Source organism: Mesocricetus auratus, unplaced genomic scaffold (genome assembly GCF_017639785.1).
Source record: "Mesocricetus auratus isolate SY011 unplaced genomic scaffold, BCM_Maur_2.0 Super-Scaffold_100007, whole genome shotgun sequence".
Classification (NCBI taxonomy): Eukaryota; Metazoa; Chordata; class Mammalia; order Rodentia; family Cricetidae; genus Mesocricetus; species Mesocricetus auratus.
In genome coordinates this window covers 94,110,600-94,127,946 of record NW_024429191.1, presented here as the reverse complement: position 1 = coordinate 94,127,946, position 17,347 = coordinate 94,110,600, and the positions used below count along the sequence as shown (strand labels likewise).

The 17,347-nt window shown below is 52.5% G+C and overlaps 1 protein-coding gene across 2 annotated transcripts in view; it reads right to left on the bottom strand.

The window, feature by feature from the left end:
- Positions 1-17,347, bottom strand: part of Septin9 (septin 9) — a 161,410-nt gene that overhangs the window by 111,373 nt on the left and 32,690 nt on the right. Inside the window, exon 1 of one of the 2 annotated variants that reach the window (XM_013113412.3) lies at positions 16,042-16,395. The exons of the other annotated variant lie outside the window; for it this stretch is intronic. Within the exon in view, the coding sequence (XP_012968866.1) occupies positions 16,042-16,063 (22 nt within the window). The 5' untranslated portion in view covers positions 16,064-16,395. Of the gene's footprint in view, positions 1-16,041; positions 16,396-17,347 lie in introns of those variants that run through there. 2 annotated transcript variants of the gene reach the window in all.

Sequence of the window (17,347 nt, the reverse complement as noted above, 5' to 3'; positions counted from 1 at the left end):
CCTGTACTCCAAGGCATTCTGGGGACCCAGGGTGGATCAAAGCCTGCGGGGGTTTTGCTTTCACTGTGTGGTGTCATTTGTTTGAGGCAGGACCTCAGTCTGCAGCCAGGGAGCCTCCCGCCTAAGTCCACTAAGGGCCGGAGAGCAAGAGGCTTAGCTCAGAAGCTGTGTTTTAGTTAACAGGTTCCCTAAGGTTCCTGCGCCAGCTGCGAGGTTGGCTATGCTGCTGACCAACCCTTCCTGGCATGGAACCTTCTAGGCTCTGATCTTGGCTGAAACTCCAGGGGCAGGACTGAAGGCCGTCTCTGAGATCAGCCTTCCCACGGCCCACAGCTCACAGAGAAGAGGGCACCCTGGCATTCAGCATGATGACGCCTCCTGGGGATACGTCTGTGTCCCCCAAGCCCTTCAAAGACAGTGGCGAGTCCCTGAACTGTCCCACACAACTCTCTCTTGGAATTGAAGCTGCCCTTCCCCACCCCCAAGCTCTGTTGCTGTGAACGAACAGCAACAAAACACGGTTTCATGCCAAAGGTGGGGCACGCCGCTTCCCAGAGCCCGTTTCCTGCCAGGCCTAAGTACTGACCCTGGGGTTCTGGCCCCTAGCTGGTGTGTGTGTGTGTGTGTGTGTGTGTGTGTGTCTGTGTGTGTGTGATGTCAAGCACATAAGGGCACTCGGGCATGCATGGCCTTCTACGTGCATCCTGGAAGGGTGGAGAGGCATGCGACAATTCTGTCAGACACTCAGGGAGACACTGAAATTAATAAGAGAGCCACATGTACGCACACACACACACACACACACACACATCTGCACCCACCCCATATTCAACACACACACATACACACACATAGTGACATACACATACACTCACACACACACACATATCTGTACCCACCCCATATTCAACACACACACACATATCTGCACCCACCCCATATTCAGCACACACACATATATACACACACAGATGCACACACATACACACTTCAACACACACACACATATCTGCACCCACCCCACATTCAACACACACACATACACTCACACACACACATACGCATACCTGTATCTGTACCCACCCCATATTCAACACTTCAACACATACATATACACTGACACACACACACATGAACACACACACATGAACACACACATACACACATACAGTGACACACACACACTGACACATACACACTGACACACACACACTGACACACACACATATCTGTACCCACCCCATATTCAACACACACATACACACACAGTGACACACACACACACACGCACACACACACGCCCCTGACGTTTCCTTCACTTTGAGTGCGTCTCACACTCGGGAGACTGGACTCCGATGGCGCCTTTACTTGGGTGACTTCCATCAGGGCTTCCAAGTGTGGGAGTCGGCTCTCCAGGACACACCCAGCCTCCTGTCCCCACCCTGCTTCCTCTCTCGGTTCCTTTCACCCACGCTGGTTGCTTTGACCCCAACCTTTGAACTTGGGTGTGAATCATTTCCTCTGCCAAAGGCGTGTGCGTGCACTTGTACACACAGACACATGCACACAAGCATGCTCGGGGAAAGGAGAGAGGCAGGCCTCCTTCCGGACCTGGTAATCCAGCAGGGGCCGGAGGTGTAGGAACAGGACCTGAGGGGACACACACACACACAGGCTGGGTCCTGTGCGGAAGAGTCCAGCAGGGGTGTGAGCCTCTGGCGGGAAGCTCCCGGCCTGTGCCAGCCACTTGTCCCTGGGAAGCACAGGGACGCAGAGAGGACAAGGCCAGTGCCTTTGGGAATCCCCTCTGCGGTGGGTTGAGCAGAAGACCCCAGAGGCTCCTGTGTCTAAATGCTGTTGGTGAAACTGGAAAGCATTATGGGGTGTGGCCTTGTTGAAGGAGACATGTCACTTGAGGTGGTTTTTTGAGGTCTTAAAACACACACCATTTCAGGGACTGGAGAGACGGCTCAGAGGTTAAGAGCACTGGCTGCTCTTCCAGAGGTCCTGAGTTCAATTCCCAGCAACCACATGGTGGCTCACAACCATCTTGTAATGAGATCTGGTTCCCTCTTCTGATGTGTATCTGTACAGGAGGCAGGATGTTGTATTCATAATAAATAAATCTTAAACACACACACATACACACACATGCTCCCCATGGTCACCGGCAGGATGGACATCGTCTCATTCTCTGAAACTGTAAGCAACCCCCCTACCCCCCAGAAAATTCCTCTTTTCTGTAAGCTGCTTTGGTCAGTGTGTCTCTTCTCAGCAATAAATGTAACAGAAGGTTCAGGGCCTTTGATATCCCCTCCTTCCACGCCCGGAGAGCAGATCCCGGGGCCCTAGGCACACAGGGAACAGCGCCAGTGCTCTGTGGCAGTCCCAAGTTGCATGGCTGAAGCCTGGCCTAAAGAGGACGCCATGTCATGTTGCTGGGCAACAGGCGGTTATGAGAGAAGGTAGGCTGGCCCTGCATCACACCACAGCTACACAGCACCTGAGTCCCTGAAGGTCAAGCCCCAAATCTGGGGCTGCTGGAACGCTATGTTCCCTCCCCTGGTCCAAGGGTGGTGACACCATGGCCACCTGATGCTACCGATGAAGCAGGCTGAACCCGAGCCTGATGCCACCGCCTACGAGTTTGTAACACGGAGGCTGCTCTGACCCACGCAGAGGCCAAGCACTGTGGTCCCACAGTGTGTCAGGAAGGGGCCAGTTCCTTGTACCCTCCAGCCAAGAGCAGCTCCCTCAGGAGAAACCTTGGAACCCTGCACCCCATTTCTAAGAAATCAGCAGACAGCACAGGATGACGGTAGGACCCCAAAGGGTGTCTCCAAGGGAGAGGTGCCTCTGTCTCCTCCAGGGTCCAGAACCTTCCTTCAAGGGTCCTGCAACCCTGGGGCTGGGCTCTCAGCACCTCCAGCGGCTCTCCCACTGGGATCCTTAGTGTGGTCTCTAACCACCGGCAGCGTCTGTTCATATCTTTAGCAGCTCTCTGCCTCTTTGGATTGGGCCTCTTTAACCCTTCATGGCCACCTTTTCTTTCTTTTTAAAGATTGTGTGTGTGTGTGTGTGTGTGTGTGCGTGCGCGCGCGTGCGCGCGTGTGTCCTAGAAGACAGCTTGCAGGCATTGTCTCCATGAAGCCCAGACTGACCCCCAACTGGTCATGCAGTCAAGGCTGGTCTTGAACTCCTGATTCCTCCTGCCTTAGCCTCCCAAGTGCCAGGCTCTCCTTTCCATAACACTACTCCCAGCCCTGGTTTTGAGTGTTAAGCCAGTCTTGGAATGAGTCCAACCTGGCTGTGAGCTATAACCCTTTACATAGTTCCTGGATTTTTTAATTCGCCTGCTTTGGGTTAAGTGTTTTATGGGGGATACTGACAAGTGTTTTCTTTGTTAGTTTATTGGTTTTGATAATGTCTTTTTTGAAGTAATTCTGGCCTCCTGCAATGGACTTGAAAATTCCTTACTTCTCTGTCTGTTAAAGCGTGCATACTGTTGGCATCAACTCTCCCGTAGCTGCCTGATAGGATCCACCAAGGGAGCCATCTGAGCCCAGCGCTCTCCTTAGAAAGAGATTTTGTTATTACAATTACATTTCCTTTTTTTTTCCAAGACAGGGTTTCTCTGTATTGCTTTGCAGCCTGTCCTGGAACTCACTCTGTAGACCAGGCTGGCCTTGAACACACAGAGATCCGCCTGTCTCTGCCTCCGAGTGCTGGGATCAAAGGCGTGCGCCACCAACACCTGGCCTTACAATTACACTTCCTTCCTTCCTTCCTTCCTTCCTTCCTTCCTTCCTTCCTTCCTTCTTTCTTTCTTTTTCTTTTGTTGTTGTTGTTTTGTTTTGTTTTCGACAGTTTCTCTGTATAGCCTTGGCTGTCCTGTAACTGGCTCCACAGACCAGGCTGGCTTCAGAGATCTACCTGCCTCTGCCTCCCTAGTGCCGGGTTAGAGACACGTACCATCATTGCCCAGCACAATTAAACTCCATAGACACAACACTATTCTGGTTTCTTCTAACATCCTTGATTTTTGGTCATTGTTATTGGGTTTTTTTTTCCTCCCTTGAGACAGGCTAGCTTCCAACTCAATCCTCCTACCTCAGACTCCTGAAAGCTGGGGTTACAGGTGTGCACCACACGCCTGCCTGACAATTTTTTTTTATTTTATTTTCCAGTTTAAATTTAGATAAGAAACGAGGTTGCTTCACAAGTCAGTTCCAGGTCCCTCTCCCATTCCCTCCCCTCCTCCCGTACCCTCCCCCCAACCCCCCCCACCTGACAAATTTTATTCAGAAAATCTGGTTGACATTCTACACATTGTTGAATATATCCACACAGGTTGTTCATGACATTTCTTTTTCTATAGGGTTTTAAGGACATAACATCGCCCACTATGCAGCCCAGGCTGGCCTGGGACTCAGAGATCCACCTGTCTATGGCTCGGAGTGCTGGGACTAAAGGTGAGGTCACCAGGCCTGCCCTACCTACAGGACTGAGTTGGGTAACGCTCGTCGCTAACACCGGCCATCTCTATCCTGACTCCCTCTCCAGCTCAGCAATCAAGCTGAAGTTTGCTGCTCTGTATCGTCCTAAAGAAACAAAGAATGACCTTATTTTTTCTCTTTTTCCATTTCCTTGATTTCTGCCCTTATCATCATTACTTCCTTCCTTCTACTGACTTGGTGGCTTAGTCAGGGCCTGGCCAGGAAGCAGTCTGTATCAGCGATCTTAACCACTACTAATATGGGGCCTGTGTGTGGGGAGGGGGAGATGCCTGTGTAGGAGATGATGTGTGTGTGTGTATGTGCGTGCATGGGTTCTGAGTTTGTGGGGGAGTTGTTTGTCCATTTGTTTTATTTTTAAGACATAATTTTCCTTTATATTTATTCATTTTTACTTTATGTGTGAATGTTTTCCCTACATGAATGTCTATGCAACACATGCATGTTTGGTGCCTGTGGAGGTCAGAAGAGGACATCGGATCCCCTGGACCCGGAGTTACAGACAATTGACAGTCACCCTAGCCCAGGTCCTCTGTAAGAGCAACCAGGGCTTTTTGTTTTTTTTTTTTTTTTTCAAGACAGGGTTTCTCTATATTGTTTTGGAGGCTGTCCTGGAACTCTCGCTCTTGTAAACCAGTCTGGCCTCAAACTCACAGAGATCCCCCTGCCTCTGCCTCACGAATGCTGGGATTAAAAGCGTGTGGAACACCAGCACCCTTAACCACCGAGTCATCTCTGCAGCCCAGAGACGTATTCGCTCTCTGAAGCCCAGGAGGGCGTGAACGTCCTGTGTCTCCCAGGTCTGAAACTCTTGTTGGTCTTCCTACCTCAGGCTCCTGGGCTCTGGAACCATGAGTGTGAGCAACCACGCCTGCTGTGCAACCTATCAGCAATCAGCAAAAGGTGACTGACTACTGAAAGGGTTTGTTGTCCCCGGTGGTGGACACTAAAGCCGTTGTCATCACGTGACACGGTCTCCATGACACCCCAGAAGGACTCAGTCCAGGATCACACTAGAAGAGCACCACCCACGCTCAGGGAGCTTGGTGCACCTCAGCTCTGTGCACCACACCTTTTCAAACCTCACCCAGTGCCTGATTGTTCATTTCTAGTCTTCAAAAGAACCTTCCTGAGGGGCTGGAGAGATGGCGCAGCCGATAACATTCTTGCAAGCCTGGGTTTGGCCGGGAGTTCACAACCACCTCACAACCACCCGTAACTCTAACTGCAAGAGAAGCTGTGCTCTCTGAGCACCTGCGCTCACGCGTATACACACACACACACACACACACACACACACACACACACACGAACAGGAATGCATAAACACACACACAAGCATGCACACACACTTGTGCACACACCCACACCATGCACATCCACACATATGCACACACACATGCATGAACACTCTTTTTTTTAAGATTTATTTATTTATTATGAATACAACATCCTGCCTCCTAGATGGGCAAGCTTAAGTAAAGGGATCCCCATGTTGCATTAACTGTTTCAGCAAATGAACTGAACCCCAAGAGTGTTCCCCAACCCACAGCTGATTAGTCAGAATTTCCAGAAAACCAGACTTGCTGAGTGGCATCCAAGGAAGGGAAGCCTTAAGGGGCTGAACCCCAAGTCATCGAGGCCTACATCGCCTGTAGGCAAATGGCAGCGTCAGAGCTGGTCTGAATTACCAGGCCGCGGAGTCCCCTACAGTGAGGGGGCTGCTTGGTGCTCAGGGGAGCCATTGCCCCTACTCGTGTTAGGAACACCCTCATGTTTTGAGAGGGTCCCAAGAGAAACAGTCTATCTGCTCTATAAATATATATACAGCACTTCGGCCTACAGGAGTGCCAAAAGCTACAGTCCTCAGGAAGAAATCAGACAAACACTCACAAGAAGCCCTCTGTGGAAAGCGCAGCAGTGCAATCTGTCAGTAGAACGATGGGGACCTTCGCAATTTTACTCGCGCGCGCGCACGTGTGTGTGTGTGTGTGTGTGTGTGTGTGTGTGTGTGTGTGTGTGTGTGTAGGCTGCAGAGGTCGGTGGGCAAGTCTGGGGAGTCAGCTCTCTCCTTCTATCATGTGGGTTCTGGGGGGCTAACGCAGGGCGTCAGGGCTGGTGGCAACACCTTCACCCTCTCAGACACCCTGTCCCCAACTCTCTCTCCCTCTCTCTCTTTTTAAAGTTTCGTTTTATTTATTTGTTTGTTTGAGCCAAGGTCTCACACTCTAGCCCTGACTGACAGAGAACTCACAGAGACCTGCCCAGTTCTACCTCTCAAGTGCTGGGATCACGGGTGTATGTACAACCAAACTGGCCTTTTCTAGAGAGATGGCTCAGCGGTTAAGAGCACTGGCTGCTCTTCCAGAGGACCTGAGTTCAATTCCCAGCAGCCACATGGTGGCTCACAGTCATCTGTAATGAGGTCTGGTGCCCTCTTTCTAGTGTGTAGGAATACATGCAGGCAGAATGGTGTATACATAATAAATAATAAAATCTTTAAAAATGTTTTTAATTAAAAATTCTATTTACGTGTGTGTGTGTGTGTGTGTGTGTGCCTGTTTGTGTGTGTACCACTTGCAATGCTGTAGAGGCCAGAGAGGGAGTCGGAACCCCTAGAACTTGAGTTATAGGCAATTGTGAACCATCACGTGGGTGCTGGGAACCAAAGCCAGGTCCTCTGGAAGAGCAGCCAGAGCCCTTGACTGCTGAGCCCTCTCTCCAGAGCCCCCCCCCTTCCTTATCATTCAAGGCTCAGTTAGACCAGTCTGCCCTCAAACTCGCCATGGAGCTGATGACCTTGACCAGATCTCCTGGCCCCATCCCTTGAGTGCTGGGGTGACAGGTGTTGTCCATCACCAAGCGTGGTCTCTGCAGCACCAACACCTCCTACGTCCCCAGCCCTCAAATGATTCTCAAGGGAAGTGCCTAAACCACACACCCGGGAAAGAAATGTCAGCAGGCAAAGCCTAACAACTGCAAGGTCTCAGAAAACCACTGACGACATGAGCATCGATCCCTCCTTACTCCAGACCCAAAGCTGGGGCAGAAGAAGTAAAATTATAAACACGCTGGAAGAAAACTGACTGTGTCTTTGCAACTTGGTGCAAGACGGTCCTTACAGAACACAGAAAGTGAAAAGCCAAAGGGGGGAGGATAAAAAGAAATTGCAGCCGGGCGGTGGTGGTGCACGCCTTTAATCCCAGCACTCGGGAGGCAGAGGCAGGCGGATCACTGTGAGTTGGAGGCCGGGCTGGACCGACAGCATCCAAAACAATACAGAGAAACCCTGTCTCGTAAAACCAAAAAAGAAAAAAAAAAGAAATTGTAAAATGAGACTTCACCAAAAGCAAGGGGACACACTTGTACTCTTTAAAAAACCCGATTAACGAGACCAATAGCCACGGCACTGGAGTGAACTCTTAGCAAAGCACACATCCGAGGAAAGGCCAGTATCCAGAAGTAATGAGGAGGAGCTGAGCCATCCAATTTGAAAATGAGCAACAGATTTCAGAAAGATATTTTACAAAGGGAAAAAAATATATATGAATAGCTAGGAAGGTCATGAAAATGTGGCGGGCCACATTAGTCATCAGACAGATGCAAAATTAAAGCCGGGATGAAATGGCACAACCCGCCCCACCAGAACGACTAAGATTTAGGAGTGACAGCAGCAGATGTGGGCACGAGCGTAGAGCAGCCAGACCCCTTGCACACTGCTGCTGGGACCGAAGCCACGTGGCCACTTTGGGTGAAGATCTAGCAGTTTCTTCCAGAATTAAACAGACACTGATCCTAAGGGCCAGTCAGGCTAGGTGCTCGTTTCCACAAGACAAGCAAAGGCAGCGTCCAGGATGAGACCCTCATCATGGAACCCCGACCAGAGGCAACCACAGGAAACAGGAAAATGTAAAACCGCAGAGAGGTCAGGTGAGGAGCACAACCCAATTGCAATGTGGAACGAGCCACGGGGACCCTTAGCGGTGAGCATGACTCTGCCGTCATTCAAACCAGATACGGGAATCCAGTGTGGGGAAACTCCCTGGAGAACACAAAGCCAGCAACTGCAAAGGAAGGGACGGGGGACTCCCTGGGGGCGATGCCAGCGTTCTGTGTGTTGTGGCTGCGGATGGGACACACAGTGGGTTTACCTGTCAAAATTCCCGGGACAGCACCCCCATCATCTGAGAGGCACAAAAATGTGGAAAGAGAATCATGTGGTTAGTAAAACAGGAGCAGAGGGGAGTAAAGGCCGTGTGTCCTGGCGTCTGCAGCCCTATTAAAACCGCGTCTCGGCAGCCAGGTCTGGTGGCGCACGCCTTTAATCCCAGCCCTCAGCTTACGGAGGCCGAAGGATCAGAAGCTCAAGGCCAGCCTTGGCTACATAATGAGCTTGAGGGTAGCCTCGGCTACAAGAGACTCTGTCTCAAAGACAAATTAACTAATCAGTCAACAAAATATGTCTGGGGAGAGCCTGACAGCTGGTGGGCAGAGGAGGGACTTCAAGGGAGGATGAAGAAGGCCACATTCACGGCAGAGTCCAGGAAGTGGTGTGTGGGTAGTCACAATGTCACCATTTATTTATTTGTTTATTTATTTATCTATGGTTTTCGGGACAGGGATTCTCTGTACGGCTTTGGAGGCTGTCCTACAACTTGCTCTGTAGACCAGGCTGGCCTCGGACCCACAGAGATCCGCCTGCCTCTGCCTCCCGAGTACAGGGTTTAGAGGTGTACGTCACCACCACCTGACTCCATCTTTCCTTTATGCTTGAAATATTTCTCAGAAAGTTAGAAAAATGTGGCCGGGGAGATGGCTAGGTTGGTAAAGAAAGCCCATTTCACAGGAGTGAGGACCTGGGTTTAATTCCTGGCTCCCATGTAAAAGCTAAAGATGGCTGCATATGCTTGTAATCACCCAGCCCACACAGAGGGCACTGACTCCCAAAGGTTGTCCTCACCCATGCCATGCCATGTGTGTAATGTGCACATACACACAGACACACACACACTAAAGTGTTTTTTAAAAACAAAGGTGGAAATGATAGAAGACAATGTCAACCTCCATACACTTGTGCACACTAACCACACAAACACACAAAACTGGAAAAGTCTGAGAGATTGAAACACATCAAACAGAAACTAGGAAAATAAAATAAAATACAATAGGAGCCTGGAGGCACCCCTTCCGTTCCCCCCAGGTACCATGCAGTTAGAAGGGGAAATCGGATGACCTCTTGTTCCCTGGAGTTCCCATCCTGCTTCCCTCCCCTTCAGTTGTCCTGAGAGCAGCACAGCCCCCTCCACACCTCCAACACCACAGCAGCAGAAGCATGGAACCAGAGAAGCAGGTCCAGGGAAAGCGGTGCCCAGGTATACTGGTCTTTTCAGAGCCTGCACCGCCCCCTGCTGGACGATAGGATCCCTGCAGCTGTCCCTAAACTCCCTGCAGGTAGCAAGTTAGTCCCTTGCTGAGCCATCAACAAATACCCTGCAAATAAAGAGTGTCTGTGCACAGGCATTGCCTGTCTCTAGAATACACTGTGTCCACACTGAGTACCCAGGTCCTGGAGGATGACCCCTACCCACCAACACATCACAGTGGCAGACTGAGGCTACCCTCTCCAGATAGAACACCAACACTCCCTCACGCCCCCCCCCACCCTACCAGTCCCTTCCTCTCCACCCTGGACTAGGACACTAGGCAGAACCCTGAATCTGCAATACATACTTTCTTCTTCTTCTTTTTTTTTAAAGATTTATTTATTTATTACAAACACAACACCCTGCCTCCATGTACATCTACACACCAGAAGAGGGCGCCAGATCTCATTACAGATCGTTGTGAGCCACCATGTGGTTGCTGGGAATTGAACTCAGGACCTCTGGAAGAGCAGCCAGTGCTCTTAACCTCTGAGCCATCTCTCCAGCCCCCTTTCTTCTTTTTTTTTAAAAAAATATTTACTTATTATTTTTTAAACCTATTTAACTTTATTTTTATGTACATTGGTGTGAAGGTGTCAGATCCCCTGGAACTGGAGTTACAGACAGTTGTGAGCTGCCATGTGGGTGCTGGGAATTGAACCTGGGTCCTCTGGAAGAGCAGCCAGTGCTCCAACTGTTGAGCCATCTCTCCAGCCCCTTATTTATTATTTTTATTTTATGTGTATGGAGATTTTGCTTGCATGTGTGTCCATGCACAGTGTGTGTGTCTGGTACCGCCAAAGGTCAGAAGAGGAGTTCCTGGAGCTGCAGATAGCTGTGAGCTGCCGTGAGCTGCTGTGTGGGTGCTGAGGACCAAAACTGGGTCTTCTGCAGGAGCCTTAACTGACCGGGCGATGGGGGCGCACACCTTTGATCCCAGGACTCGGGAGGCAATGACTAGCAAATCCCTGAGTTCAAGGCCAGTCTGATCTACAGAGTGAGTTCCAGGACAGTCAGGGCTACACAGAGTAATTCTGGCTCAAAAAATAAATAAATAAACAAAACAAAAGCCTTACCTGGGGAGCCATCTGTCCAGCCCCTGTAGTGTTTCCGCCATTATTGACGGCAATGCCCTGTGACGTCAGTCACGAGCATGTCAGCACACACATGTGAGAACCCTGCACTGAAGTCCAGACTGAGGGCCGCTCGCCCGTGAGCACAGGGCAGACAGAACACAGAGGGGCATACCCTAAAGTAAAGGTGCAGAGAGGCAGAGGCAGGCAGGTCTCGGTGAGTTCAAGGCCAGCCTGGTTTACAAAGCAAGCTCCAGGAATAGCCAGAGCTGTTACACAGGGAAACTCTGTCTGAAAAACAAACAAAACAGCAACACCAAAAAAGATTCTGTGGCTGGGGAGATGGCTCAGAGGTTAAGAGCACTGGCTGCTCTTCCAAGCATCCTGAGTTCAATTCCCAGCAACCACACTGTGGCTCACAACCATTGTAATGAGAGCTGGTGCCCTCTTCTGGCATGTAGGCAGAACATTGTATACATAATAAATAAATAAAATAAAAAAGAGATTCTGTCTCAAAACCTAAGGTGGATGGTACCCTGAGGAACAATAACCAAGGTGTCTACACCTGCACACACACACACACACACACACACACACACAGGCAGACACATCACATCGCCTGACAGGCGAGGCTGAAGGAATTCCAAGTGGCCAGGTGTTGTGTTGTCTGCACTCACTTCCAGCCACAAACCCAGGCAGGTGCTGGGGGAAGACAGTCCACGGGGCACGGAAAGTACTGAGAAGATAGATCGGACCAGCATATATAAAGAGCCCCCTCAACTCAACAACAAAGCAGTCTGACTGCAGAATGGGCAAAGAGCCTGGTGTGGGAGCTCACACCTGCAGTCCCAGCACTGGTGGAGGCAGGGGACCCGGAGGTCAGGGACCTCTCAGCTACACAGTCTTATAACCAGACCCATGATCGCCACGGGGGAACCGTGCACCCACCTCCCACACACCCCACCACACACACCCCACACCCCCACTCCCACATACCCCAACCACCTCCCACACTTCCCACCACCCCACCACACACATACATACACCCCCACATGCCACCTAATAATGTCTGTGAGAAAGGCTCTTAGGCCATCAATTCGGTTCAGCTGGTAAAGGTGCATGCCACCAAGTCTGATGATCTGACTTCGACCTTTGTACCCAAACAGTAGATGAGGAGAACCAAATTACTTCAGCTTGTCCACTGACTTCCACACCTGTCACAGCATGGACACACACATACACACACACACACACACACACACACGCACACACACGCACGCACGCGCATGCATAAACATGGCAATTTCTTGGAAAAGAAAAGAAGGAAAAGCTCTTTGCAGATGTGGTGTGATGGCTTGGTGTGATCATCCCGGCTGCCCAGAGGCCTTAGATACCCTCGTTGACGGAGGGAGATCTGGGAGGAGGGTCACCAGACAGCAGAAGCAGAAGCTGGAGTGATTGACTGCAAGCCAAGGGTTGCTGGCCCTGCTGCAGCCGCGAGGAGCTGGGAGAAGACTGGGCCAGAAGCTTCTGGGAGCTTCAGAAGCAACCAGCCGGCGGCCCAGCACCTTCTGTGTCTGCTCCTACCCCAGGGCTAACCAGAGTCACACATCAGTCACCACCGCTAGGGCCTGCTGCAGGCTTCAGGCCAGCCCCCTGGATGAGACTTCCCCAGAGGTGGGACAGATAGCCGGAGACAGACGGCAGTGAGGGTTGAGACCCCCAGTTCCTGCCTGCAGAAGTCTACCCTGGTGTCCCATTATACAAACCAGGCCCCAGCCAGGGGCACATGTCCATTGCCAGGGTGGAGGGGACCTTCCAGAGCCCCATGTGTAGACCTATTCCTGGACAGTGCCTTCCATGGTCCCTGTCTGTGACTGCCCCGCTGGCCCAGCCATTGTCACCCTCCATGCTCTCCCATGGAAAGTTCCCCTTCTTAGAGAGTCCACCCCCCACCCCTCCCCACTGAAACACAAGCGCTTGGAACAAGATAAAACTGCTTAACTTCTAAAAGCCACAGAGCCAATCCAGAACAGCGAAGAAAGAAACCACGCCGACCCTTGGCTGGAGAAGCAGCATTCCGTGCTTCTGAGGCCGGTCCCTGTTCAGTGACTCAACACCAGCCCTGCGGAGGAGCCCGAGGCGTTTGCCTAGGGAAACCTCCTAGAGTTGAGGAGGACCCTGGGCCAGCATCACAAGGCTGGAGCAGGGAGGGAAGGAGAAGGAATGACAGGAAGAGCTAAGGATGCCAGCTCTGGCCCCAAAACCTCTTCTCTGAGGCTGGGCAGGCCCCATGGCCCCAACCAGGGCAAGACCACACCCTCTGCCACGCCTCCTGGACATCGAGGCTGGATACTCCTCAGCCACCAGCCCTTGAGGCACCAGCCAGCCTGGTCTCCATTCATCTAAGTGTATGAGTGTCCCCCTGGTCCACTACCTCCTGAAGTACTCGTGAGGATGGACACAGCTGACACTGAGACCGTCGATAGGCAGGGTCCATCGGGGAGCCGGCCAAAGAGGCTCACACCAAGAACTCAGAAGCACCCTGAAGCGGGAGGGGCTGAGCCCCACTCTGAAGATAAGGAAACTGAGGACAGACCTCAAAGGGATCTGCTCCAGGCCACCCAGCAGGGATAGGACGTGGTCTTTAACTTCCCCAGGGACTGGGGTCAGGGTTAGGGCTACAACTGACTCCAATGAATTAGCCTTAATTAGCCGGGGCTGAGGAGCCCAAGGGAGGAGCGGTGGGGATTTTCCTCTTTCCTGCTACTCTGGCTGTTTATTCACAGCTGAGCTTGTGGGGGAGAAAAGTTTTATAAAAGTATATTCAAATGGAGTGGGGTTTTTTTGTTTTGTTTTGCTTTTTCCCCTAAAGTGCCAGTCACACCTAGCTAGCATGGTGGCCCGTGCTAAAAGCAGGAAGATCATGAATTTGAGACCAGCCTGGGGCACACAGCAAGACTACACCTCAAAATGAAAAAAAAAAAAAAGATAAAGTGGCTGGGCGTATGGCAGTTGTAGAATTTGACTACAATGATGGAAGCCCTGGATTCCATTTACAGCCTCCCCAAAAAGGGAGGGAGGGAAGGACTGCCCTTCGGCCCTGGCCCACCCTAAGAGAAGGTCCCCTGGGGGTGTAGCTCATTGCTATAGTTGCCTGCCTGGTATGCGCAATGCCCTGGTCCCTTCCCCAGCCGTAGGCAAACGTGGAGTGACAGGTTTGTCATTCCAGCTCCCCAGCGCTAGAGGCAGGAGGATGGAGAGTTCAATACCATCCGGGGCTGCGCAGGGAATCTGAGGCCAGGTAACCTGCTTCTCAAAACAAACGAAAGGAGAAGCCCCCACCCCACCCCCGCTCTAGCCCAGTGCTGCCTTCCCTGTCCTCGGCTGAGGACACCAGTAATAGCTGGGTAGGGAAAGCCAGGATCCATGGCTCTCAAAGGCTGCTTTGTCCAGTGTATAAAAAGCTCTGGTCAGCCCGTGAGGCTCCAAGCTTTCACCCTTGGGTCTCCAGGGAGCCGCCTCCCCTTTAGGCAAGGCTCTCAAATACCCTGCCGCCATCACCCACCTGGGCTGTACCTCGTCATCCACGGAATGAAGGCTGGGGCCCAGGGGAGGTGTGGCTCAGGGGCTGAGGAAAAGCCGAGTGTTCGAGACGCCCTGAACCCGTAACCCAGCACAGCCATACAAAACAGGTGCAGGCCCCAGCCAGCCAGCCAGCCAGCCACTAAAACAACTGCCATTTACAGCTGGTGGCAGAGGAGGTGGCAGGGCCAGGCCGCCTCTGGGGGGCACACAGTACCACCTGTCCAGGCCTGAGAAGCAGCAGCTGGCATTCCCTGCCCTGCGGGCCGCCCCCCGCAAACTACGCACAGAAAACTTTGCCTCTATACCTATCGCCTCTAGCTGGCCATGATGCCAAGCCCAACCCAGGTTTGTTTCCCCTCCCGGGTCTTCTGATGTGCCTGTCAGGGTCACAGGACACACCACCATCAGCCGGGCACCAGGCGGCTGCCTCCTGGTGAATGCCTGGCCAGTTTTAATATCACATCAGAGATCACAGTATCGAGTATTGGGGTTGGTGGGGTCAGGCCGTCCCTCAGAGGAGCCCATGAGACGTGCCTTCCTTCTCTCTCTTAGAGACCCCTGTCCACGCACTCGGAAGCAACCAACAGCCAAGGGCCAACGGCACTTTTGGGTGGGGTTTAGTCTCACCATGACCACAGGACGCCATTCTAGAGTAAGGGTCACATCCCTAGAATTCCCCACCCACACTAACCCGCAGCCTGTGACTCAGATGGTGCCCAAGGCAGAGGAGGCAGTAATGACCTCAGACATTGACGGTCCCAGCAGGAACAGGCAGCTTACCCTGGGGACAAATTGACTGGGACCGAGAAGGAAAGGGACACCTTGTTCTCTCCCTTGAACCGCCTACACCCCTGCTGGGTCTCTCCTGGACCCAAGGGGGCTGCAGGAGGGCACGGCCACTTGTACACTCACAGGCATGCACTCGGGGCCCCGTGAACACACACACACACACACACACACACACGAGGGTGCACACGTGTGCATGCACCTCCTCCAAGCACTGGCCACCACCTCTATAATCAACTGCCCAAGAGGCCCCAGCAAGGCTATTTCAGGAGAAGACCAAGGCCAGATGATGGGCAAAGAAGCCAGGCCGCCTTGGCCCTGATGCAGAGCCCGTCCCCGCCATCCACCCTTCCTGAGTCTCTGAGTTCACAGTGGTCCCAGACGCGGATGGCAGCAGCGTACCGGAAAATGAAAGAGAAATAGCGCAGGAGGAGGAGAACCCAGTTTAAATAAAAGCCAGACTCGGCGGGGCTTAGTGGGAAGCGGGCATTCCAGCTCAGAGGACGTGGAACAGTCCGCAGAAAAAGGAAATAGTTCTGTAAAAGGAAGTGAACTTGACCCTGGATGCCCGCTCCCTGAGGCATCGGTGAAGCCACCAGTTGGACTCGGGTCGGGTTCGGGGATAGGGGATGTGGGGAGAGGAGGGCCGTGGCCTACCTGTGATTCGATCTCTCTCCATTCCTACGGATGTATTTACGGCAGGCAGGCTCGGGATGCGGTGTCCCCTGCGCGGAGGGGGTCCTCCTCCCCTTTCTCACCCTGTCACCCTCCCTCTCTCTGCCTCCTCCTCTTCCTCTAAAAACACTCTTTGTCTGGTCTAATTTCTTCAATCTGTTGCAATCACGAACAGATCCAAATTACCACATTTCCATGTGTTGGTCATATGTCTCTGCTCCGAACTGAAGTAGCATTGTCTCTGCCACACAGGGGGGAAACAGGGAGCACAAGGAGAGAAACTGAAAAATGGGGGGGGGGGGGCGATGGGATCCTACGGCGTCCCTGGGTCCTCTCTCCCTGAGCGCGGGACCAGCTGCCTGGCCTTCAGTGTGGTGGCCTCAGCCGGCCAGCGTGCGGCTTCCGGCAGCAGCACCTCCTCTCTCCGCCCCCTCCAGCCCCCGCCGCTGGAGTCTGGCTGTTCCCTTTAAATATCCACTTGGAGATGCCTAACTTAGGCTCTTGGAAACCAACCCGTAGAGTCAAATTCCTGGCCACTTCCAAAGTCTTTCATTTTCCTCCTGTCCAGTGTTGCTGTGATTTTCTTGGCTTTTAAACGTTTAAAAAGCCTACGTCCTGCGTTGTCTGCCTCACCTTACTGGGCAGGTCCAGATCCCAACCCCACCACAGGCAACCTATCTGGGCAGTAGTCACCTCCCAGACAGGAGGGCTGACAGAAGGCTCCAGATACCTGCCCAAGACAAACCCTGAAAAAGGTCCCCTTGTCCCTTTAGCCTGCCACTTCAGAGGGACAGGCTGCCCCCCCCAACCCCACGCTCCCTCCCAAGGGGCTGAGCTGGCTGGAGGCTTCCTGGAAGATTCCCACCCCATACATATGAGTCAGTAAGTCTCAGCGGTCCCTAGGGAGGGAACGCGTCCTCCGGCTGCAATTTCCCCAGACTCAGCGGCTCTCTGAGAACATGGCTGGCCCCAGGGCTCAGCTCTATTTCCTGGAGGACACCTGGTCCAGGGGCTGCTCACCTGGCAGGGTAGGAGGAGCCCTCAGCACCTGCTTAGAGCCCGGGCTGCTGCACTGATGGGCCCAGCAGTGCCAGTAGGAGGGCTTGGGGGAGGGGCCCCAGGCTGTGGGGCATCCTTGTACCAAAGGCCACTCAAACCTGGTGGAAAGCAGTGGGCGGGGAAGGCTTTGCTGTCCAGTGTCTACTTAAAGAAGACTAGTATCTGTGTCAGGGTCTCTGTGAAAACAGTGTCTCTCCATTGCATTGGTTTTTCGTTGGTATTTTGAGAC